Genomic DNA, 18,214 nt, shown 5'->3' on the forward strand with positions numbered 1-18,214 from the left:
AATGCTTGATGATAAAGCTCAGGCAAAGATGGAGGAGATGCAGCTCAAGGCACATTCTGCAGTGATTCTGTGCCTTGGAGATAAGGTCTTGAGGGAAGTTCAAGAAGCCAAGACTGCGGTGGAGATCTTGAACAGGTTAGATGAAGTTTACCTGGCAAAATCTTTGGCTAACCGGCTGTATCTCAAGAAGAGGCTCTATGCCTATAGTTTTTCTGGTGAAAAAATCTATCATAGAGCAGTTGGAGGAGTTCAACAAGATCATTGATGATCTGGGCTCTGTGGATGTTAAAATTTCAGATGAAGACAAGGCCATTCTTACATTGAATGCCTTGCCTAGCTCGTATGACCAGTTGAGTGATGCAATTATCTATGGCAGAGATAAGCCTATCACCTATGCAGAAGTCTACTCGGCCTTGATGGCTAAGGAACTCCAGAAGACTACCAGCAGAGGCTCTGCAAGCTCCAATGTTCAAGCTGCAGAGGCCTTGAATGTGAAGAAGTTCAAAAAGCAGAACTTCAAGAAAAAGTTTGAGGGCTCTAAACCCTCAAGTTCTGATGCTCAGAAGGAAACCAGAGCATGTTTTTGGTGCAAGAAACCAGGGCACTTGAAGAAGGACTGCCATGCCTGGAAGAGAAAACTAGCCTCTGAGGGCCACAACACTTCTGATTGTGTAGAGAGTACTGATCCCCCTGCTCAACTCATGAATGTAAGTGATAATGGTATCAGTCACAGGTGGATAATGGACTCAGGGTGCAGCTTCCATATGTGCCCCAACAAATCTTGGTTTCATGATCTTCAGGAAGCATCAGGGACTGTAGTTCTTGGAAATAACCATGTGTGTCAGATCAAAGGGATAGGGAAAGTGAAGCTAAGTTTGCAAGATGGCTCTATAAAGATCCTAACTGGGGTGAGGTATATTCCGGAAGTGAAAAGAAATCTCATCTCATTGGGAATGCTGGAGGAGAAAGGATTCACCATATTGATGAGTCAGGGAAAGATGCTTGTGAAATCTGGGAATGCAGTGATGATGGAGGCTGACAGAGAGCACATTCTCTATTATCTGAAGGCTAAGGCTGTTGATGGAGAAAGCAATGCAGTGTCAGATGATTCCATAATGCTATGGCACAAGAGATTGGGCCATCCAGCAGAAGGAAGCTTGAAAGAACTCATCAAGAAGGGCCTGATCTCTGGGGATTTCAACAAGATGGACCCCTGTGAGCAGTGTATACTTGGAAAAGCAAAGAAGGCACCCTATCCTACAGGTATTCACTCTTCTACAGCCCCATTAGACTACATACACAGTGATCTCTGGGGCCCTTCACCTGTAAGCTCAATTGGTGGTGGGAAATACTACCTTGCTATTATTGATGACTACACTAGGAAACTGTGGGTGTACATACTGAAAGAAAAATCAGAGACATTCACAAAATTCAAGATATGGTGTAAAGAGGTGGAGCTAGAGAAGGGAAGGAGTGTTAAATGCCTAAGAACTGACAATGGCTTGGAATTCCTATCTACTGAGTTTGATCTGTTTTGCAAAGAGAAGGGTATGAAGAGGCACCGCACTGTTCCTGGTAACCCCCAGCAAAATGGTGTTGTGGAGAGGATGAATAGGACTATCCTAGAGAGAGTAAGGTGCTTGTTACTCAGTTCTGGTCTGAGCAACCGATTTTGGGGAGAGGCTGTGTATACAGCAGCCTATCTCATAAATAAGTGTCCATCTACTGCCCTTAAGTCTGAAACTCCTGATTACATGTGGTATGGAGCCCATAGTGACTACTCAAAATACAAGGTGTTTGGGTGTGCAGCCTATGCTCATGTTAGGCAAAGTAAGCTTGAGGCTAGGGCTCTAAAATGCATATTGCTGGGGTATCAGAGGGGTGTTAAGGGGTATAGGCTCTGGTGCATTGAGCCTGGTAGGCAGAAGGTGGTGGTGAGTAGGGATGTTGTGTTCTTGGAGGATCAGATGCCATACTTAAAAAGGAAGCTGGACTCCAATGAAGTTGAGAGTGATTTCCTCAAGGTGGAGCCAGTGGGACTTTGCCAAGGAGCAGGTGGAGCCTCTGACTCAGAAAGTGAGTCTGAACCAGAGGATGATGGTGCTCTAGCTCGAGGTAGAAAAATTGATGAGCCTACAGCAGATTCTGCCAGAGAGTACCAGATAGCAAGAGATAGAGGCAGAAGAAATACAAGACCACCTGAAAGGTTTTCTGATGTGGTCTACTATGCACTTTGTGCTGCTGAGGGCATTGATATTGCAGATCCTCTCACATATAAAGAAGCCATGAAGAGTAAAGACAGAGAAAGGTGGATTGAAGCCATGAATGAGGAAATGGAATCTTTACTCAAGAACAAAACATGGATTTTGGTGGATAAATCCAGACTGACTACAGATGGAAAAGAAAGGAGGCTGATCAGTTGTAAGTGGTTGTTTAAGAAAAAGATTGAGACCACTGATAAAGATAGAATCAGATTCAAGGCAAGGCTGGTGGCTAGGGGCTTCACACAGCAAGAAGGAATTGATTTCAATGAAGTATTTGCTCCAGTTGTTAAGCACACTTCGATTAGAATCTTGTTGGCAGTTGTGAACCAGCTAGACTGGGAGCTACAACAGCTTGATGTGAAGACAGCCTTCCTCAATGGGGATCTAGAGGAGACTATCTTTATGGAACAGCCAGAGGGCTATGTGAAGACTGGAGAAGAAGGCAAGGTGTGCCTGCTACAGAAAAGTCTTTATGGACTTAAGCAAAGTCCTAGACAGTGGAATAAGAAGTTTGATGCACAGATGAAGAAGATTGGCTTCTCCAAGTCAGAATATGATGATTGTATTTACATCAAGAAGGCAGGCAGGACTCCCATTGCCTACCTGTTACTCTATGTGGATGATATGCTACTTGCAGGCCCTTCTATGACAGAAATTCAGAAAGTTAAACAAGATCTGAAGTCGAGCTTTGAAATGAAGGATCTAGGAGAGTCAAGGAAGATCCTAGGCATACATATTCAGAGAGATAGAGGCTGCAAGAAGCTGTGGATGCTGCAAACTGATTATATTGACAAAGTTATGCAGAGATTCAGAATGGAGAATGCTAAACCTGCCTCAACACCCTTGTCCCAGAGTTTCAGATTATCAAAGGAACAAGCTCCTAAAACTAAGCAAGAGGCTGATGAGATGGAGGCTATCCCTTATGCTAGTGTTGTTGGGAGTATCATGTACACTATGATTTGTACAAGACCAGATCTTGCTCATGCTATCTCAGTGACTAGCAGATACATGGCAGACCCGGGGAAGGAGCATTGGAATGCTCTTAAATGGATATTGAGGTACATGAAGTCAACTAAGGACTGGGGGATTGTGTTCAATGGCTGGGAAGGTGGATCTGAGGAGGTTGTGCAGGGGTATTGTGATGCAGACTATGCTGCAAATCTGGACACCAGAAAGTCTCAAACAGGTTATTTGTTCACCATGTTTGGAACTGTGATCAGTTGGAAATCAGGTCTGCAGAGTGTAGTTGCTCTCTCAACTACAGAATCAGAGTATATAGCTCTCACTGCAGCTGTACAGGAGAGTTTTTGGATCCAGGGAGTGATTTCTGATTTTGGTTTTGACCAAGAAACAATGGTGATTCATTGTGACAGCAGCTCAGCTATATGCTTGGCTAAACATCCGGGTTTCCATGAAAGGAGCAAGCATATAGACATAAAGTTGCACTTTATTAGAGATGAGATTGAAAGGGGAAGGGTGAAGGTGGTTAAGATTAACACCTTGCACAATCCGGCAGATATGCTAACTAAATCTCTAAGTAGAGACAAGTTTGATCATTGCAAGAAGTTGATCAATGTTTGTGCAAGAACTGAGATGAGCCCTCAGGTGGAGAATTGTAATAATGGAGTACTCATTTCAGTTGGAAGAAGCTCGGCCAGAAAGGAGTTCGGTAAGCTCGGCTTACCGAGCTGGAACTAGCTTGGAACTAGCAGAAGAAGAAGGAAGCTCGGCTTTGAGTTCGGCTTTGAGCCGAGAAGACAGTTGGTCTTGAGCCGAGAAGCAAAGGAGTTCGGTTTGTGTACCGAGAAAGGAGTTCGGTTTGTGAACCGAGAAGGGAGCTCGGTTGTGAGCCGAAGAGAGTGCTCGGTTGTGAGCCGAAAAGAAAGTTCGGTCTTGAGTCAAGAATAGAGTTCGTCTTGAGCCGAAAAAGAAGAAGCAACAGTTCGGTCTTGAACCGAGAAGGAAGTTCGGCCTAGAGAAACTAGCCGTTGGTGCAGCAGTTAGTTAGCCGAAATGTAGCAGTTATTCTTCTTGCTTTCTTGATTCTTCTTGTAGTTAGTTAGTAGCAGTTGCTACTTGATTGTAGAGCTTTAAATAGCTCAAAACCATGTACGTAGTTAGTAGTGAAAATCAATAAAGAGTTTTCAAGTTTTCTCTCCAAGATTACCATCTTCGATACTCTAAGTGTGAGTGTGTGTTCTTCTGCATTGTGAGTGATCATACAACTGTGAGTGTGTGTGTGATTCACCTGAGTGTGTGAAAGTCTTGTGCGTATTGAATCCCAACATCACATGTTATACTTCTATTAGTACTTTTTAGTGTATTAAAAATGTTTAATTGTTGCACTGTAATTTAAAAATGTACTGAACCTGTTTTTACTACTCTTATAAATACAGTAAGTTCAAATGTTTATCATTTTGATTCATTAGATATTTTAAAATTTTAAAAATCTTTGCATCACTTATTATACTACTACTAATGATGTAGAGTTCACTACAACTAATACTATTTCAACTAGTTTATCAAATTTTGTTTCTAACTATACCAGTTTCATTTTAAAACTCGTGCCGCCATAAAAATTTCTACTTTTAAAAGACGAAAGAAGTGTATGTTAACTAAAAAGAATTTATTGTACAGCCCCTGCCATAAAATATTTCTGCGTCCGCCATTGAGTCACAAACCATACACCATAATCTTGCTCATTTAAATAATCGTGCTAAAAAAAGCCAAGTCTAATGAGACAGAGGGAGTACTGTTTTATCTATTAGGCCAACCTTCAAGGAGAAACGTCTCCTAACAAAATTTCTCTCTTAAAGTCACGATCACAAGCTTATCGCTTGTATTCCTTATACCTCAAAGCAAACGCACCCTAAGAGTCGAGACAAAATCATTAATTTGGTAGGGGAAAGGCATTTCTTGAGATGATGTTTAATATTTTCACAGCCAAACTCAGCTCATACATCTAATCTCAGGTAAAAAGAAATTATGAAGATAGAAGATGGGAATCGATGGTCGACAAAGATGGTGAAGATGATTCCATGGAGGCAGTGGTGAAGCGGCTGGTGATTATAGCTGTTCTCTGCACACAATACGACCCAGACAAACGTCCAAGGATGTCGAATGTGGTGAGGATGTTGGGAGCTGGTGGTGGCTCGGCTGAGTGGTCCGAGGAAGAAGTCAGAAAAGAAGAGTATCCTCTCAACAACTGTCCCAATTCAGAGTGGATAGGTGGTAATGACATTTATAGTTCTGGTTTAGACGAAGAAGTACTATCTGGGCCAAGATGATCATGCTATTATATTTCAATCATCATGTACTTGATTGCATAACATTTGATGTGTTTCCTGTAGTGTGTAATAAATTTCTATTAGCCTATATCATAGTATTATGAGTGTACAAAAAAAAATTGCAAAGTCTGTTCCTCCTTTCCGGAAGAGTTGTCAAAACTGGCCCGACCCAATCTTTTTCAAACCATGGTCATTTTAGGGAGGGTGAGCTTTCCCCAACCACAAAAGGTACTATTAGTGTACGTTCATATACGGGCTGGTTTGAGCTAATACTTTTTGGGTGAGGTCAGGATGGCTAAGCTCAGGTCTATTGGTAAAGGAATTCATGGGGGACAGCTTTAGCTTCATAAAACTCAATATACTTACTTCAACTGTGCTTTATATGTCATTCCATATTTTACTTGAATATCCAACCTCTATTTGATGTTACTATTGTAGTTTCATATGGCGAGGGTAGTTATAATACTCACTAATTTCAATGAAATGAAACCAAACAAAACTTGGGAATAATATCTAAATTGATGAAAAGTGAAAGTCAATTATTTCAATATTAATTTCTCTGGCATTGACATTCCATTCATCTAAATTGCTGAAAAGTCAATAGGGACATTCTTTTTTATTTCGCAGCAATTTCTGAGAAGAAGGCTATCAATTTCAACTGAATTTGCATTGCATTACATTTAAATTGTGGCAACTGGGAGAGACTGGTGCAATGTTGGTTGTATACTATAAGTTGAAACATGTCATATTCGTCGCCTCGGGACAACTGGGAGAGGCTGGTGACAGCAGTGGTGAAGAGAGAGCAGATATGGCAACTCTGCCACCAAAACTCCATCTCCACCATTGCTTCTGATTATACCGACGTAACTCTCAGGTAATTGCAAGTCAACTTTGTAAGTCTCTGCTTTTGATAACATATCTGACAGTTATTTAAGTTAATCTTTCAGTTTTTCAAGTGTGAGATCTGTTTCCTCATCATCGCATCAACTTCCAGTTATAAATGATTCTATCATCGAAGGTTAGTTTGTGATTTTATATATATATCGCTCGTTGTTTGATTGATGCATAGACGTAGTCTACAACTATTAGATAGATGGAAGCTTTGAAAAATAAGATGGGGTTTAAATTTTTGTTAGTAGAAACAGAAACACACAGAAAACCTCAAAGGCAAACAAGTCAAGCTCAAAAATCTTGAAGAGAACAGAGCATAACGAGTTAAATCTTTAAGTGTTTCTTAAATTACTTTCCATAAACATCTTACTTATATACTTCTAAATAATAATCAATTGTTGCTCTTTTGTTAGGACAGAGCGAGTAACATCTGTCTGAAAAGAAAGAAAAAAAATGTTTCAATAAATTTATAAGTCCTATTTGACAAAGTAACCATTGCAGATAGGAAAAATGCTTCTAAAACTATATCACAGAAGCTATTTTCTGCTCTGCGTTGGAAAAGGAAACCAAAGGACTGTGATGTGCGCGAAGGTTTGGTTGGCATTCCCGGTTAGTTGCAAATTGGCTTGCTGTATACATATTGCATATTGTGTATTCCATATAGCTATGTAGACACATTTTGAATACCGGCGTAGTAACTTATTTGTTTTTGTCCGCTGATGAAGAGTATGATGGACTTGAGAGCTTTTCCCTACTTGAGCTACTAATTGCAACGGACAATTTTAGCTACAAAAATTTCATTGGACGTGGTGCACATGGTACAGTATATAAAGGTCGACTGAACAATGGCTCTGTAGTGGTAGTTAAAAGATTAAAACAAGTAATTGAGTTACAACTAGAAATGGCGAGCCTTGTAATACATCATAATGTAATCAAACTTATTGGATTTTGCATTACACAAGAAGAACAGCTGCTTGTTTATCCTTTCATGCAGATTGGATGTTTGGAATCATGCTTAAAAAGTAAGCTTCATCAACTCCTTTGGGTGTTTATTTTTGTTATATGAATGTATGTCTTTATATAATGCTTATGTGTGAGCTAAATGCCTCTAGGGAGACAGCCTGCACTTGGCTGGCCAGTTAGAAACTCGATAGCGCTTGGGGTCGCAAAAGGTCTAGCTTATTTGCATGAAGAATGTGTCAGAACTATCATTCATCGCGATGTTAATGCTGCAAATATACTGTTGGATGAGGACTTTCAAGCAGTCTTGGCTGACTTCTGCTTGGCCGAATTCATGGACTGCCACGATGATTCTACCATAAAAGGGACATCCGGTCATATGGCCCCTGAGTATATGTTAGCCGGTAAGTTTACAGAGAAAGCCGATGTTTTTAGCTATGGGATCTTTCTTCTTCAGCTCATCACAGGACAGTATAGTCATGAGCTTCAACATCTTGCGACTAAGGATGGGATGCAGTTACTTGAAATGGTAAGTCTTATATAGATAGATAGCTATATGCAATATATGTACAAAGTTAAAGAATTGATTTTAGTGTAGCTTCTTTGGCCAACTCTCCTTACACATTTATAATTTATAGGTATATACAGTATACAAGGAGGAAAAATTTGAAGTGTTGGTTGATTCAAGTTTTGAAGGAAATTTTGTAAAAGAGGATGTGGAGAAGTTGTTTCAGTTAACTCTCATCTGCATACAAGATGATCCACATGAACGCCCAACGATGTCGGAAGTCGTGAGAATGATCGAAGATGGCGAATGCGATGAGAGGTGGAAAAAATTCTTATGGCATAAAAGATTTTTAACCCCTGGGAGTGTCGTCCTTCTCAGTGAAGGATGGATGATCTTTGATAGTTGCTCTTTGACTGAGGCAGAGTTACTATCCGATCCCAGATGATTCAGGCAATAGCTTCGATGAAACCAGCTCTTTTCACCTTCTCCCTTGTCCATTTCCGGACATTCTTAGTTTATCAAACATCTCCCATAAACGGCGTTTGTTTTTGTCCGATTTCTCTTATATTGCAATCAAATTTTTAAGTTAATGGGAAATACTAAATTTCGACAAAAAATTATGGTATTATAGACCAACAGCCCAAAGAGAAACAATGAAAGAAATACTAGTTAAATCATAAATAAAGAGGCCAATGTCCTATCTCATAAATCCATCAAAATGCTAAAGAAAATAATTAGAAAATTAGGACAATAAAGTTGATAAAATAAAATGTAGGTCTTTGTCAACCCCCACGGTTGTCAATATATATTGCCCTCAAGGTGGAAGCCAGAAGAATAATTAAGTTAATATAGATAATAGTAGTCATATTTACGTTAATTTTATGTCATACTCCCTCCGTCCCGTCATATGGGAGGCAATCCTTTTAGGTACGACATTTAAGAAAACGATGTTTAGAGAGCTAAGTAGAGAGAGCATAACATAGAGGAGAGAAGAGTAAATAAAGTAAAGAAAAAATAAAGTAAAAGAGAAATTAATTGTGTTATATTTTGACAAAATAGAAAATGATTCTCTTTAGGTGGGAAATCTAAAAAACGAATACGAGTCACTTATGGCAGAACAGAAGGAGTGTGTTACTTTTAGTTTTTTAGTAATGTTTTAATTTAGTGGTACTAAACAAGGATTAATCTAGATATTATGGTAAAAGTTGTTAGCTTAGTCAATGAGTCTTGGCTGCTGAGATCTCATTAATTTTGGCTGCTAAGAGCTCATTAATTTTATTTATTACGATGAAGAATGAGCCAAGCCTAATTGTGGTAGGGATATAATTAAACTTTAATTATGGTTATATTCGAACTAATTAAAATAGAAGTATGTTTTATATTTTTTTCTTTCATCAAGCCAATTTCATTATATATTACTACTAGTAAAATCTTATTTAATACCACACCCTCTCTTAAAAATATAAATTCTTAAAAGAATTCAGTTTTTAGTGTACAATTGATAAAGTAAGAAAGATAGAATGAAAAATAGTTAAAGTATTAAGTATATTGAAGAATAGATCTCATATCATTGGAGATTTTTTTTAATTTAATATAAAATTCTTACAATGAAAGAGATTCTCATATTTCCACAATTCTATTTTAAGTGGATGCGAGATCTAGCAATTTATTTTTCATGGTTGTAGAGGCAGTTTTTGTTCGAATCCCTCCTAAAATTGAAGTAAATAGAAGTATATAATTTTAAAGGATCGACTAAAATAGAAATGGAATTTACTTTCAAGAGTATGTGATTTACATAACAAAATGATAAGATAGTGGAACTTATAGTTTACACAGTTTTCAAAAGTGAGTAGCTAGCTGACAAATATCCAAAAGAAAAATAAAACCCACCTAATCCAATATTAAAATCAGGCACAACTTCAGATAATTATGACATTATCAACATATTTAAATTAATTAATTGAAATTCTAACATAAATAATCACTATTATTGGCATTCATCAAACGTCAAAAGTATACTTTTCCATACTTAAATGTCCATAATTTCCAAGCTTCAAAACATCTTGATTTTACACTATAAATACCCATCCATCCCTGCCTTCTTCACCACACCAAAACAACAATTTCTCACTCTTAATTATCTCCAAACATGAAACTTTCTCTCACTCTCTACACACTTCTCGCTCTCCTTCTGGCCACCGGAACACACGTTTCCGGCCAGAATTGCGGCTGTGCACCCTGTAGAAAGGTATATTTTCTATTATATTCTTCACAATTATGACAATGGTACATGATATATAAGCTAAGGAGATGTTGTACAAGGTAAGATTTCCTCAATCAATTTCCCTAATCAATCCACTAGAAATCTTCTCAATTCCGTGTCTGATTTTATGTAATCTTCGTAGAATATCCCTTTGATTCCTTCTATGATTTCCAACACTCCCCCTCAAGTTAAGTGACGGGATTTCCGAAACTTAACTTGCCCAAAACTTCTTGAAAGTTCTTTGCTGGAACGGCCTTCGTCAAGATGTCCGCCAGTTGGTCTTCGGATTTCACATATGGGATTTCTACTATCTTTTCTTCAAGGTTCTCCTTTATGAAGTGTCGATCAATCTCAACGTGTTTGGTTCTATCATGTTGCACAGGATTTTCTGAGATACTTATCGCAGCCTTGTTGTCGCATAGTAGCTTGCAGGATTTCTGTGACTTGAGATTTAGTTCCTTCATTACTCTCCTAAGCCAAAGTATTTCAGTGAGTCCACTCTTTATGCCTCGGAACTCAGCCTATGCGCTTGACAAAGCCACTACTTTCTGCTTCTTGCTTCTCCAAGTCACCAAATTTCCACCCACAAAGGTGAAATAACCTCCTGTTGATCGCCTATCAACTGGGTTCCCTGCCCAGTCTGCATCTGTGTATCCATGGATGTCGAGATGTCCATTCTTTCGGAACAGCACTCTATGTCCTGCGGTTCCCTTCAGATAGCGCACCACTCTAAGTGCTGCCTCCCAGTGTTCGTCTTGTGGATTATGCATGAATTGACTCAGAACTCCAACGGCATATGCAATGTCCGGCCGAGTGTGGGATAGATAGATGAGTTTCCCTACTAACCGTTGGTACCTTCCTCGATCGGTTGACGCTGCTCCTTTAATTATTTGAAGGCCATGGTTCTGCACCATAGGAGTATCTGCGGGTTTGCATTCGAGCATCCATATTTCTGTCAAGAGATCGAGAACATACTTTCGTTGATTAATGAAGATTCCCTTTCCCGATCTGAGCACTTCAATCCCAAGGAAGTACTTGAGATCTCCTAGATTCTTCATCTCAAATTCTGTAGCCAAATGTCCCTTGAGATCCTTTATCTCCTCTGCGTCATCGCCTGTAATGATCATATCGTCTACATAGATGATTAGACAGGTGATCATTTCCCCTCTCCGCTTGATGAAAAGTGTGTGATCGGAGTTACTCTGCTGATAGCCATATTGCTTCATTACTTCTGTGAACCTCCCGAACCAAGCTCTCGGGGACTGCTTTAGCCCATACAGTGTTTTCTTCAGTTTACACACTTTGTCTTCTTCAAATTCTTCTGTGAACCCAGGTGGAGCCTCCATATAGATGGGATCTTTCAATTCTCCGTGAAGAAAGGCGTTGGTGACATCATACTGATGTAGTGGCCAGTCTTTGTTTGCCGCCACTGATAGTAGGACCCTTATGGTATTCATCTTTGCGACTGGGGAGAATGTCTCCGAATAGTCCACTCCATGAGTCTGTGTGTAGCCCTTTGCTACTAACCGAGCCTTGTATCAATCAATACTTCCATCTGGTCTTCGTTTAATTGTGAAGACCCACCTGCAGCCAACTGTGTGCTTTCCATTGGGCAACGGGCTAACTTCCCAGGTGCCGTTTCTTTTTAGTGCCCTCATCTCGACGTGCATTGCCTCCCTCCAGTGTTTAATTTTGACAGCTTCTTCAAAGGTTCTAGGGATCTCCTCCTCACACAGTGCCGTATGGAATGCTCTAGCCATTTTTGATAAGTTGGCTTCGGCAAAGTTTGCTACTGAGTACCTGCTCTTCCTTCCTATTCGTTCTGGAGAATATCTCTTTGGCGGAACTCCTCTTGTACTCCGTGGAGGGAGTACATACTGCCCTATATCCTGATCAATAGTGGTATCCTCCTCGTCTTCTGTATCAAGTGAGTTAGGGGTGATATCTGAAATTTTAGGATTACTAGATATTACCTCGGATTCCGTTACGGTTGGATCAGAGGCACGCGGCGGAAGCGTTGTTGGGATCGTCTCCGTAGGTGAGATCGGCTCATGAACAGTGCCAGCTTGCTCTGTTGGGTCCGAATCAAAGGTACTTGGCACATACCACCGTAGGGAGTTATTTTGGACAGACGGCTCCCCCTGTCTCACACTCCCCCCCTGAGTCCCAAGGTGGTAGAAAAATTCAGTCTCAAGGAAGTTGCAGTTCATGGTGGTAATGACCCGTTTGGTCTTGGGGTCATAGCATCGATAGCCTTTCTGGTTAACCCCATATCCCAAGAAAACGCACTTAATTGCACAAGGGGAGAATTTATGTCTTTCATGTTTTGGGACGTGCACGTAGACGGAGCAACCGAAAGTCCTAGGTGGTAAGGATAAGGCTGATGGGACTTTAGTTAAGGTAGATAAATGATCCAGAGGGGTCTTTCGGTTTAGCACTTTAGTGGGAAGGCGATTAAGGAGGTAAACGGATGTGGCTATAGCTTCAGGCCAGAAGGATGGGGGTACCTTAGAGTCAAATAAGAGGGCTCGGGTCATTTCAAGAATGATTCTATTTTTCCGTTCTGCTACCCCGTTTTGTTCTGGTGTATGGGAACAAGAAGTTTGGTGTACTAACCCATTTTCACTGAAAAAATTTGTCATGGAGCTATTTAAAAATTCCCCCCCATTGTCAGATCGCAAGATTTTGATAGATGTCTGAAATTGAGTTTGAATCATTTTATAAAACATCACAAATTTATCATATACTTCTGATTTATGTTTCATGAAATAAACCCAAGTAGCTCTACTGCAATCATCGACAAATAACACAAAATATCGAAAACTAGAACTAGTTCCTACGGGCGTTGGGCCCCACACATCAGAGTGAATCAAGGAAAAAACAGTGTCAACACGAGTATCATTTGGTTTAAAAGAGTTTCGGTGGCTCTTGGCCAAAACACAGGCTTCACATGAAAAATTTCTAGGAACAAAGAGTTTAGGAAATAAGGATTTCAAATAACCCGGAGAGGTATGGCCCATCCGACGGTGCCAGAGCCAAGTATCTTGATTAGTGGACCCGTGAGCAAGCATCGCCGCACCATCTTGTCGAGCAATCTCGTCCACAAAGTAAAGCCCACGACGCTCAGTGCCACGTCCAATAATCTTCCCCGTCCGGATATCCTGCAACATACAGAAGTTCGGTTGCATCAGCAAAGAGCAATTTAAATTCTTCGTCACGTGACTGATTAACATTAATTTCTGGGACAGTTTAGGAACATAGAGGCAGTTGGGAATTTGAACATTAGGGAAAATTTCTATAGTTCCCGCCACTTCAACTGGTGTTATCCCCCCGCTTGCAGTCTTAATGTGTGATTTTTGGGTCTTATGAATTTCTAGAAAATCATTCCGATCGTAAGACATAGTATCGGTGGCCCCACAATCGAAGATCCATCCCGTGTCATTAATAATACTACACTCTTGGGCCTCAAAAGCATAAGATAGATTTTCTAGGGGTGAAAACATGTTTTTGCATATAATGGGGTCGTTTTTGGGATTATCAAGAATCTGGGGGGTATTTTGTTTATAATTTTCGGAATGGGGTAAAATGCCAAATTTCTTAAAAGTTGAGGATTTAATTGCAAAGCTGTTTCTAAATGGGCTAGGGTTCTCATCCCCCAGCCCAGTACCTCCATTCTCGTCGTCTTCAACCCGTAGAGAGGCGCTCATCGCCTCTGCGGTCTTTCTCCCGTCGCCGCTGCTTTCACTGCGGCTGCCACCGCCGGTCGAGAGACCTCCGGCTTCGGTCCTCCTCTCCTGGAATCCCGTCACGGCTTGACTCCCTCCGCCGGTCGAGAGACCTTCAATCTGGTTTCTTCCTCCGCCATTGATTCCGACGGCTACCTTGGCTTTGGCGGCTTTCTCTTCCTCCCACCACTCTGGGTACCCTACCAATTGGAAGCACGTTTCTTTGGTGTGTTTGTGCATTCCACAATGGGAGCACCAGAGGTTTGACTTGTCTGGCCGGTTGTTTCCCCGGCGGTTGGTGGCCGAACGTGGTGTCGGCGTCGGCTGGCCTCGGTTCTGTTTCTGTTGTGGACGATACTCCCTTGCCCCAAATCCGAATCCGACCCCCGATGATGCTTCGTTTCCGACGGTAATGGATGTTGAATCGGACGCCGGTGACATGATCTTGAGTCGAGCTGCCTCCCGTTTCACCCATCCATACGCTACGTCGGCTGAGGGGTAGGGATCCTCTTTGAGGATCTCTCGTCGGATCCAATCATACTTCTCGTTTAGTCCGGTGAGAAATTTAAATAGACGCAATTCTGATTTGATCTCTCGGTATTGTTCTACTGCCTAATCAATCCGCTAGAAATCTTCTCAATTCCGTGTCTGATTTTATGTAATCTTCGTAGAATATCCCTTTGATTCCTTCTATGATTTCCAACACACCCAACCTCTGCTGCAGCCAGTTCGGCTACTGTGGCTCTGGTGACGCCTATTGCGGCAATGGCTGCCGTTCCGGGCCATGTTACGGTGGTTCGCCTGGAGGAAGTAACGGAGTCGTAGTTAGTAACGTAGTGACGGATAATTTCTTCAACGGGATCGCTAATCAGGCCCCGGCTGGCTGCGCCGGGAAAGGCTTCTACACACGCGCCGTCTTCCTCCAGGCGATTAGGTCGTATCCTCAGTTTGGAACCACTGGCTCCACCGACAATGCTAAGCGGGAGATCGCCGCCTTCTTTGCTCATGTCACGCATGAGACCGGACGTAAGTTTGTCTTTTTTATTTTGGGTTAATAGTCATTTAAATCATGAAGTTTGATTTTTTTTAAAAATCGATTTAATATGTTTCCCATGCAGACTTCTGCTACACACGAGAGATAAATGGGCAATCCCGAAACTATTGCGACAGCAACAACAGACAGTGGCCCTGCGCACCGGGACAGGGCTATTACGGACGAGGCCCGATACAAATCTCTTGGAACTACAACTACGGCCCGGCCGGCCAAGCCATAGGGTTTGATGGATTGAACAACCCTGATATAGTGGCTAGAGACCCTATTATCTCATTTAAGACCGCGTTGTGGTTCTGGATGAACAATGTGCACTCGCTTATCATATCCGGGCAGGGCTTTGGGGCGAGTATCCGCGCCATCAACGGCAATCTTGAATGCAACGGGGCGAATCCAGCCACCGTGACTGCTAGGGTTAATTACTACACAAGCTACTGCAGCCAACTCGGAGTTAGTCCTGGACCTAATCTCCGTTGTTAGGAGAGGAGAGATCGTTGGAATAAATCAAGTTTGATGGATAAGAGAGTTAGTGTAATAAAACTGCGTTTGAATAAATAAAAGTTTGTGTGCTATTAATAAAATTATGAAATACTATGTCCTTGTTCACCTATGAAACTAAGTGATACGAGTTTATTATTATTATTATTATTATTATTATTATTATTATTATTATTATTATTATTATTATTATTATTATTATTATTATTATTATTTAGTTTAGATATTATAGGGATTTAGCATATCTTTTTCTATATCTTTGTTTTCTTGTTCATTAAGTCAGTAGAATTATAAATAGGATAGACTGTTATCTTTTTTATTCATTCAATCAATATATGAAATTATCATTCTTTTGGCTCAATTGAGTATCAAACAAGAAACATCTCCTAAGGTTGCCGACGAGGCTGATCTCGGTCTCAACCGCCCCTTTTTGCCGCCCAAGTCACGACCCAACGTTGGGCGCTCGACAACGACGACATCTCGTTTCTTGATTTTGTGTGGAAATCGACGTTAAGGAGGACGGTCCTTAACAACTGGTGCTTTCATTGAGAGCTCAGCATCCTCCATCTGCGTTCATCCATATCCCCAAATAAATCACCACCATTTCTACCGCAGCCACGATCAGTCCGTCAACATGTCATACGACTACGCCGGCTATCGCCGTCGTCAATACGACTTCCCTCAGGCCACACAGCCATTCCGTCCCTACCAGCAGGCCCAACCTCGCCGTGTAACCAGTTGGGACCCTCCAAGCATCCGGGTGGAAGTACTCCGCCCGCCGTCGTGGCCTGATCCAGAATCACCCTACGTCTCACACCACTTGGATCCACATGATCGTCGCCCACGGCCGAGATACCAGCCCATCGGGTACCGCGATCGCGCGCAAGACGTTTGGCCCCGACACCGCAGCGGCTACGTCGAGAGGGGTGGCCACCTATCTGATCGCGGAGAGCATCAGACCAAATTAGGTTTGATCGCTACCCGACAACCGCAACGCAGCGGCACCGCCCAACGTGCTGGGACCCACCGGCGCAACAGCAGGACCGCGGCTACACGACCGTTGATCGGCCCCGACGCTCGGAGACGTGCTGGGACCGACCTCGCCCTCGGGAGGAGGTGAGAGTGCGAGTCCAGCCCGCCTCCCACAAGCCCCGCTACTCCACCGAAAAGCCAACGCGGGACCTGTACAGTCAGCCGGCACGTGTGACCAGTCAAACTCCGGAGCAGCCACGCCTGCCGCTAATACGGGTCTCCCAGGCGGAGAAGTCAGAACGGTCCAGGTTGGGTCTCTGCTGGCACTGTCCCGAGAAATGGGTGATGGGACATGTGTGTAAACAACGCATTCTCTATTATGCGGATGATGGGGAGGTGTTTGAGGAGAACATTCAAGATGAGAATTTAGCCGAAGAGAAAACTAATAATACTCCCACGATAGGATTCGGTGATGATGTTCCCAATGACATTACCGATGTTTACAATGATGGCGCTCCTCTTGATGTTCCAAACAACGAGTCCCCTGGAGAGTTCGTCAAGAACAAAGGGATTGTCATGAACGACAACAAGTCACTGCAAGTGCTCGTTGGGGTATATGATGAAAAGATTGGTGAAAAGGAGGAGACATTGCTAGAAGATAAAGAGGAGGATGGTTCTATTGGTGATTACACTGTTTTCCACGAAAGTGCTTGTGTCTATAAGGATTTGAATGTTGGTGATGTTACAAGTCTGAATCAACGATCAACATCGCTCGACGCCGATCCAAGGTTGATTCCTCTGCGAAAAAACACGCCGTGTTTGAGCATTCATGACTGTGTGGCAGAACTTTCCATTTTAGCGTTGAATTTGGACGACCACATTAGTCTACCTTTGTTGATTTTTTATGGAGGTGAAGAAGGGAGGCGTTCAGCTGTTCGATGTGTGTTTGATCCAAAAGGAGTTGCCACGCCGAAGCTTCTGATTTCAACTCTCCTTTTTGCTTCGTGGTTCCCACCTTGAGGACAAGGTGGATTTTAACCGTGGGGGAGTTGATACGAGTTTATTATTATTATTATTATTATTTAGTTTAGATATAATAGGGATTTAGCATATATTTTTCTATATCTTTGTTTTCTTGTTCATTAAGTCAGTAGCATTATAAATAGGATAGACTGTTATCTTTTTTATTCATTCAATCAATATATGAAATTATCATTCTTTTGGCTCAATTGAGTATCAAACAAGAAACATCTCCTAAGGTTGCCGATGAGGCTGATCTCGCGCTCAACCGCCCCTTTTTGCCGTCCAAGTCACGACCCAACGTTGGGCGCTCGACAACGACGACATCTCGTTTCTTGATTTTGTGTGGAAATCGACGTTAAGGAGGACGGTCCTTAACACTAAGTTGGGTCGTGTTGACTTGAATATTTACATCTACTTTGAAATTTATATGGCGTTTGAAATAATAGAATTATTCAAATCGTCTTTCAGTTTTCTTTTGTTCTTTCTTTTGTTTAAGATTGTATTGCATTGAATATCCTGGTTAAATGATGTTTTGTTATACTCCTTTTATAATAAGAGTCACACTTTGTAATTTTGGTCCGTCCCACAATAAAAATCACGCTTTATTTTTATCATAAATGTTAAGTAGGTCTCACCTGATTCACTTCACTCACATTTTATTATAAAATCATTATAAGAAAGTGGGTCTCATATTCCACTAATTTTTGCGACCCACTATTCTTTACGTTTCTTAAAAGCTGTGCCCACAATAAGAGTGGGTGGGGGACGGAAA

The 18,214-nt window shown here is 41.6% G+C and overlaps 2 protein-coding genes across 5 annotated transcripts; both read left to right on the plus strand.

Moving 5' to 3' along the window:
* Window positions 1-5,097: 5,097 nt before the first annotated feature.
* LOC121776303 (BRASSINOSTEROID INSENSITIVE 1-associated receptor kinase 1-like) lies at window positions 5,098-8,500 on the plus strand. 3 transcript variants are annotated; one of them, XM_042173476.1, is made up of 8 exons: window positions 5,098-5,162; window positions 5,237-5,495; window positions 6,156-6,425; window positions 6,499-6,569; window positions 6,944-7,051; window positions 7,168-7,464; window positions 7,555-7,931; window positions 8,041-8,500. In XM_042173476.1, the coding sequence occupies exons 3-8, from the start codon at window positions 6,292-6,294 to the stop codon at window positions 8,353-8,355; spliced, it is 1,302 nt and encodes a 433-aa protein (XP_042029410.1). In that variant the 5' UTR covers window positions 5,098-5,162; window positions 5,237-5,495; window positions 6,156-6,291; the 3' UTR covers window positions 8,356-8,500. The 3 variants fall into 3 exon arrangements, with proteins under 3 accessions (XP_042029410.1, XP_042029409.1, XP_042029411.1); XM_042173475.1 differs by having other exon boundaries at window positions 6,179-6,425; XM_042173477.1 differs by having other exon boundaries at window positions 5,237-5,492; window positions 6,179-6,425.
* Window positions 8,501-10,006: 1,506 nt separating this feature from the next.
* LOC121776304 (chitinase 5-like) lies at window positions 10,007-15,555 on the plus strand. 2 transcript variants are annotated; one of them, XM_042173478.1, is made up of 3 exons: window positions 10,007-10,158; window positions 14,570-14,924; window positions 15,017-15,555. In XM_042173478.1, the coding sequence occupies exons 1-3, from the start codon at window positions 10,060-10,062 to the stop codon at window positions 15,427-15,429; spliced, it is 867 nt and encodes a 288-aa protein (XP_042029412.1). In that variant the 5' UTR covers window positions 10,007-10,059; the 3' UTR covers window positions 15,430-15,555. The 2 variants fall into 2 exon arrangements, with proteins under 2 accessions (XP_042029412.1, XP_042029413.1); XM_042173479.1 differs by having other exon boundaries at window positions 14,627-14,924.
* Window positions 15,556-18,214: the final 2,659 nt, after the last annotated feature.

The sequence above is a fragment of the Salvia splendens genome, chromosome 18 (genome assembly GCF_004379255.2).
Source record: "Salvia splendens isolate huo1 chromosome 18, SspV2, whole genome shotgun sequence".
Classification (NCBI taxonomy): Eukaryota; Viridiplantae; Streptophyta; class Magnoliopsida; order Lamiales; family Lamiaceae; genus Salvia; species Salvia splendens.

What these genes read in the sequence shown, in the direction of transcription:
- LOC121776303 (XM_042173476.1), top strand. Translation starts at nt 6,292, where the DNA reads ATGTCATATTCGTCGCCTCGGGACAACTGGGAGAGGCTGGTGACAGCA. An exon ending in TATACCGACGTAACTCTCAG is followed by an intron (nt 6,426 to 6,498) that starts GTAATTGCAAGT and finishes TTAATCTTTCAG; the next exon opens with TTTTTCAAGTGTGAGATCTG. An exon ending in GGATGCAGTTACTTGAAATG is followed by an intron (nt 7,932 to 8,040) that starts GTAAGTCTTATA and finishes TATAATTTATAG; the next exon opens with GTATATACAGTATACAAGGA.
- LOC121776304 (XM_042173478.1), top strand. Translation starts at nt 10,060, where the DNA reads ATGAAACTTTCTCTCACTCTCTACACACTTCTCGCTCTCCTTCTGGCC. An exon ending in GCTGTGCACCCTGTAGAAAG is followed by an intron (nt 10,159 to 14,569) that starts GTATATTTTCTA and finishes TAATCTTCGTAG; the next exon opens with AATATCCCTTTGATTCCTTC. An exon ending in TGTCACGCATGAGACCGGAC is followed by an intron (nt 14,925 to 15,016) that starts GTAAGTTTGTCT and finishes TTTCCCATGCAG; the next exon opens with ACTTCTGCTACACACGAGAG.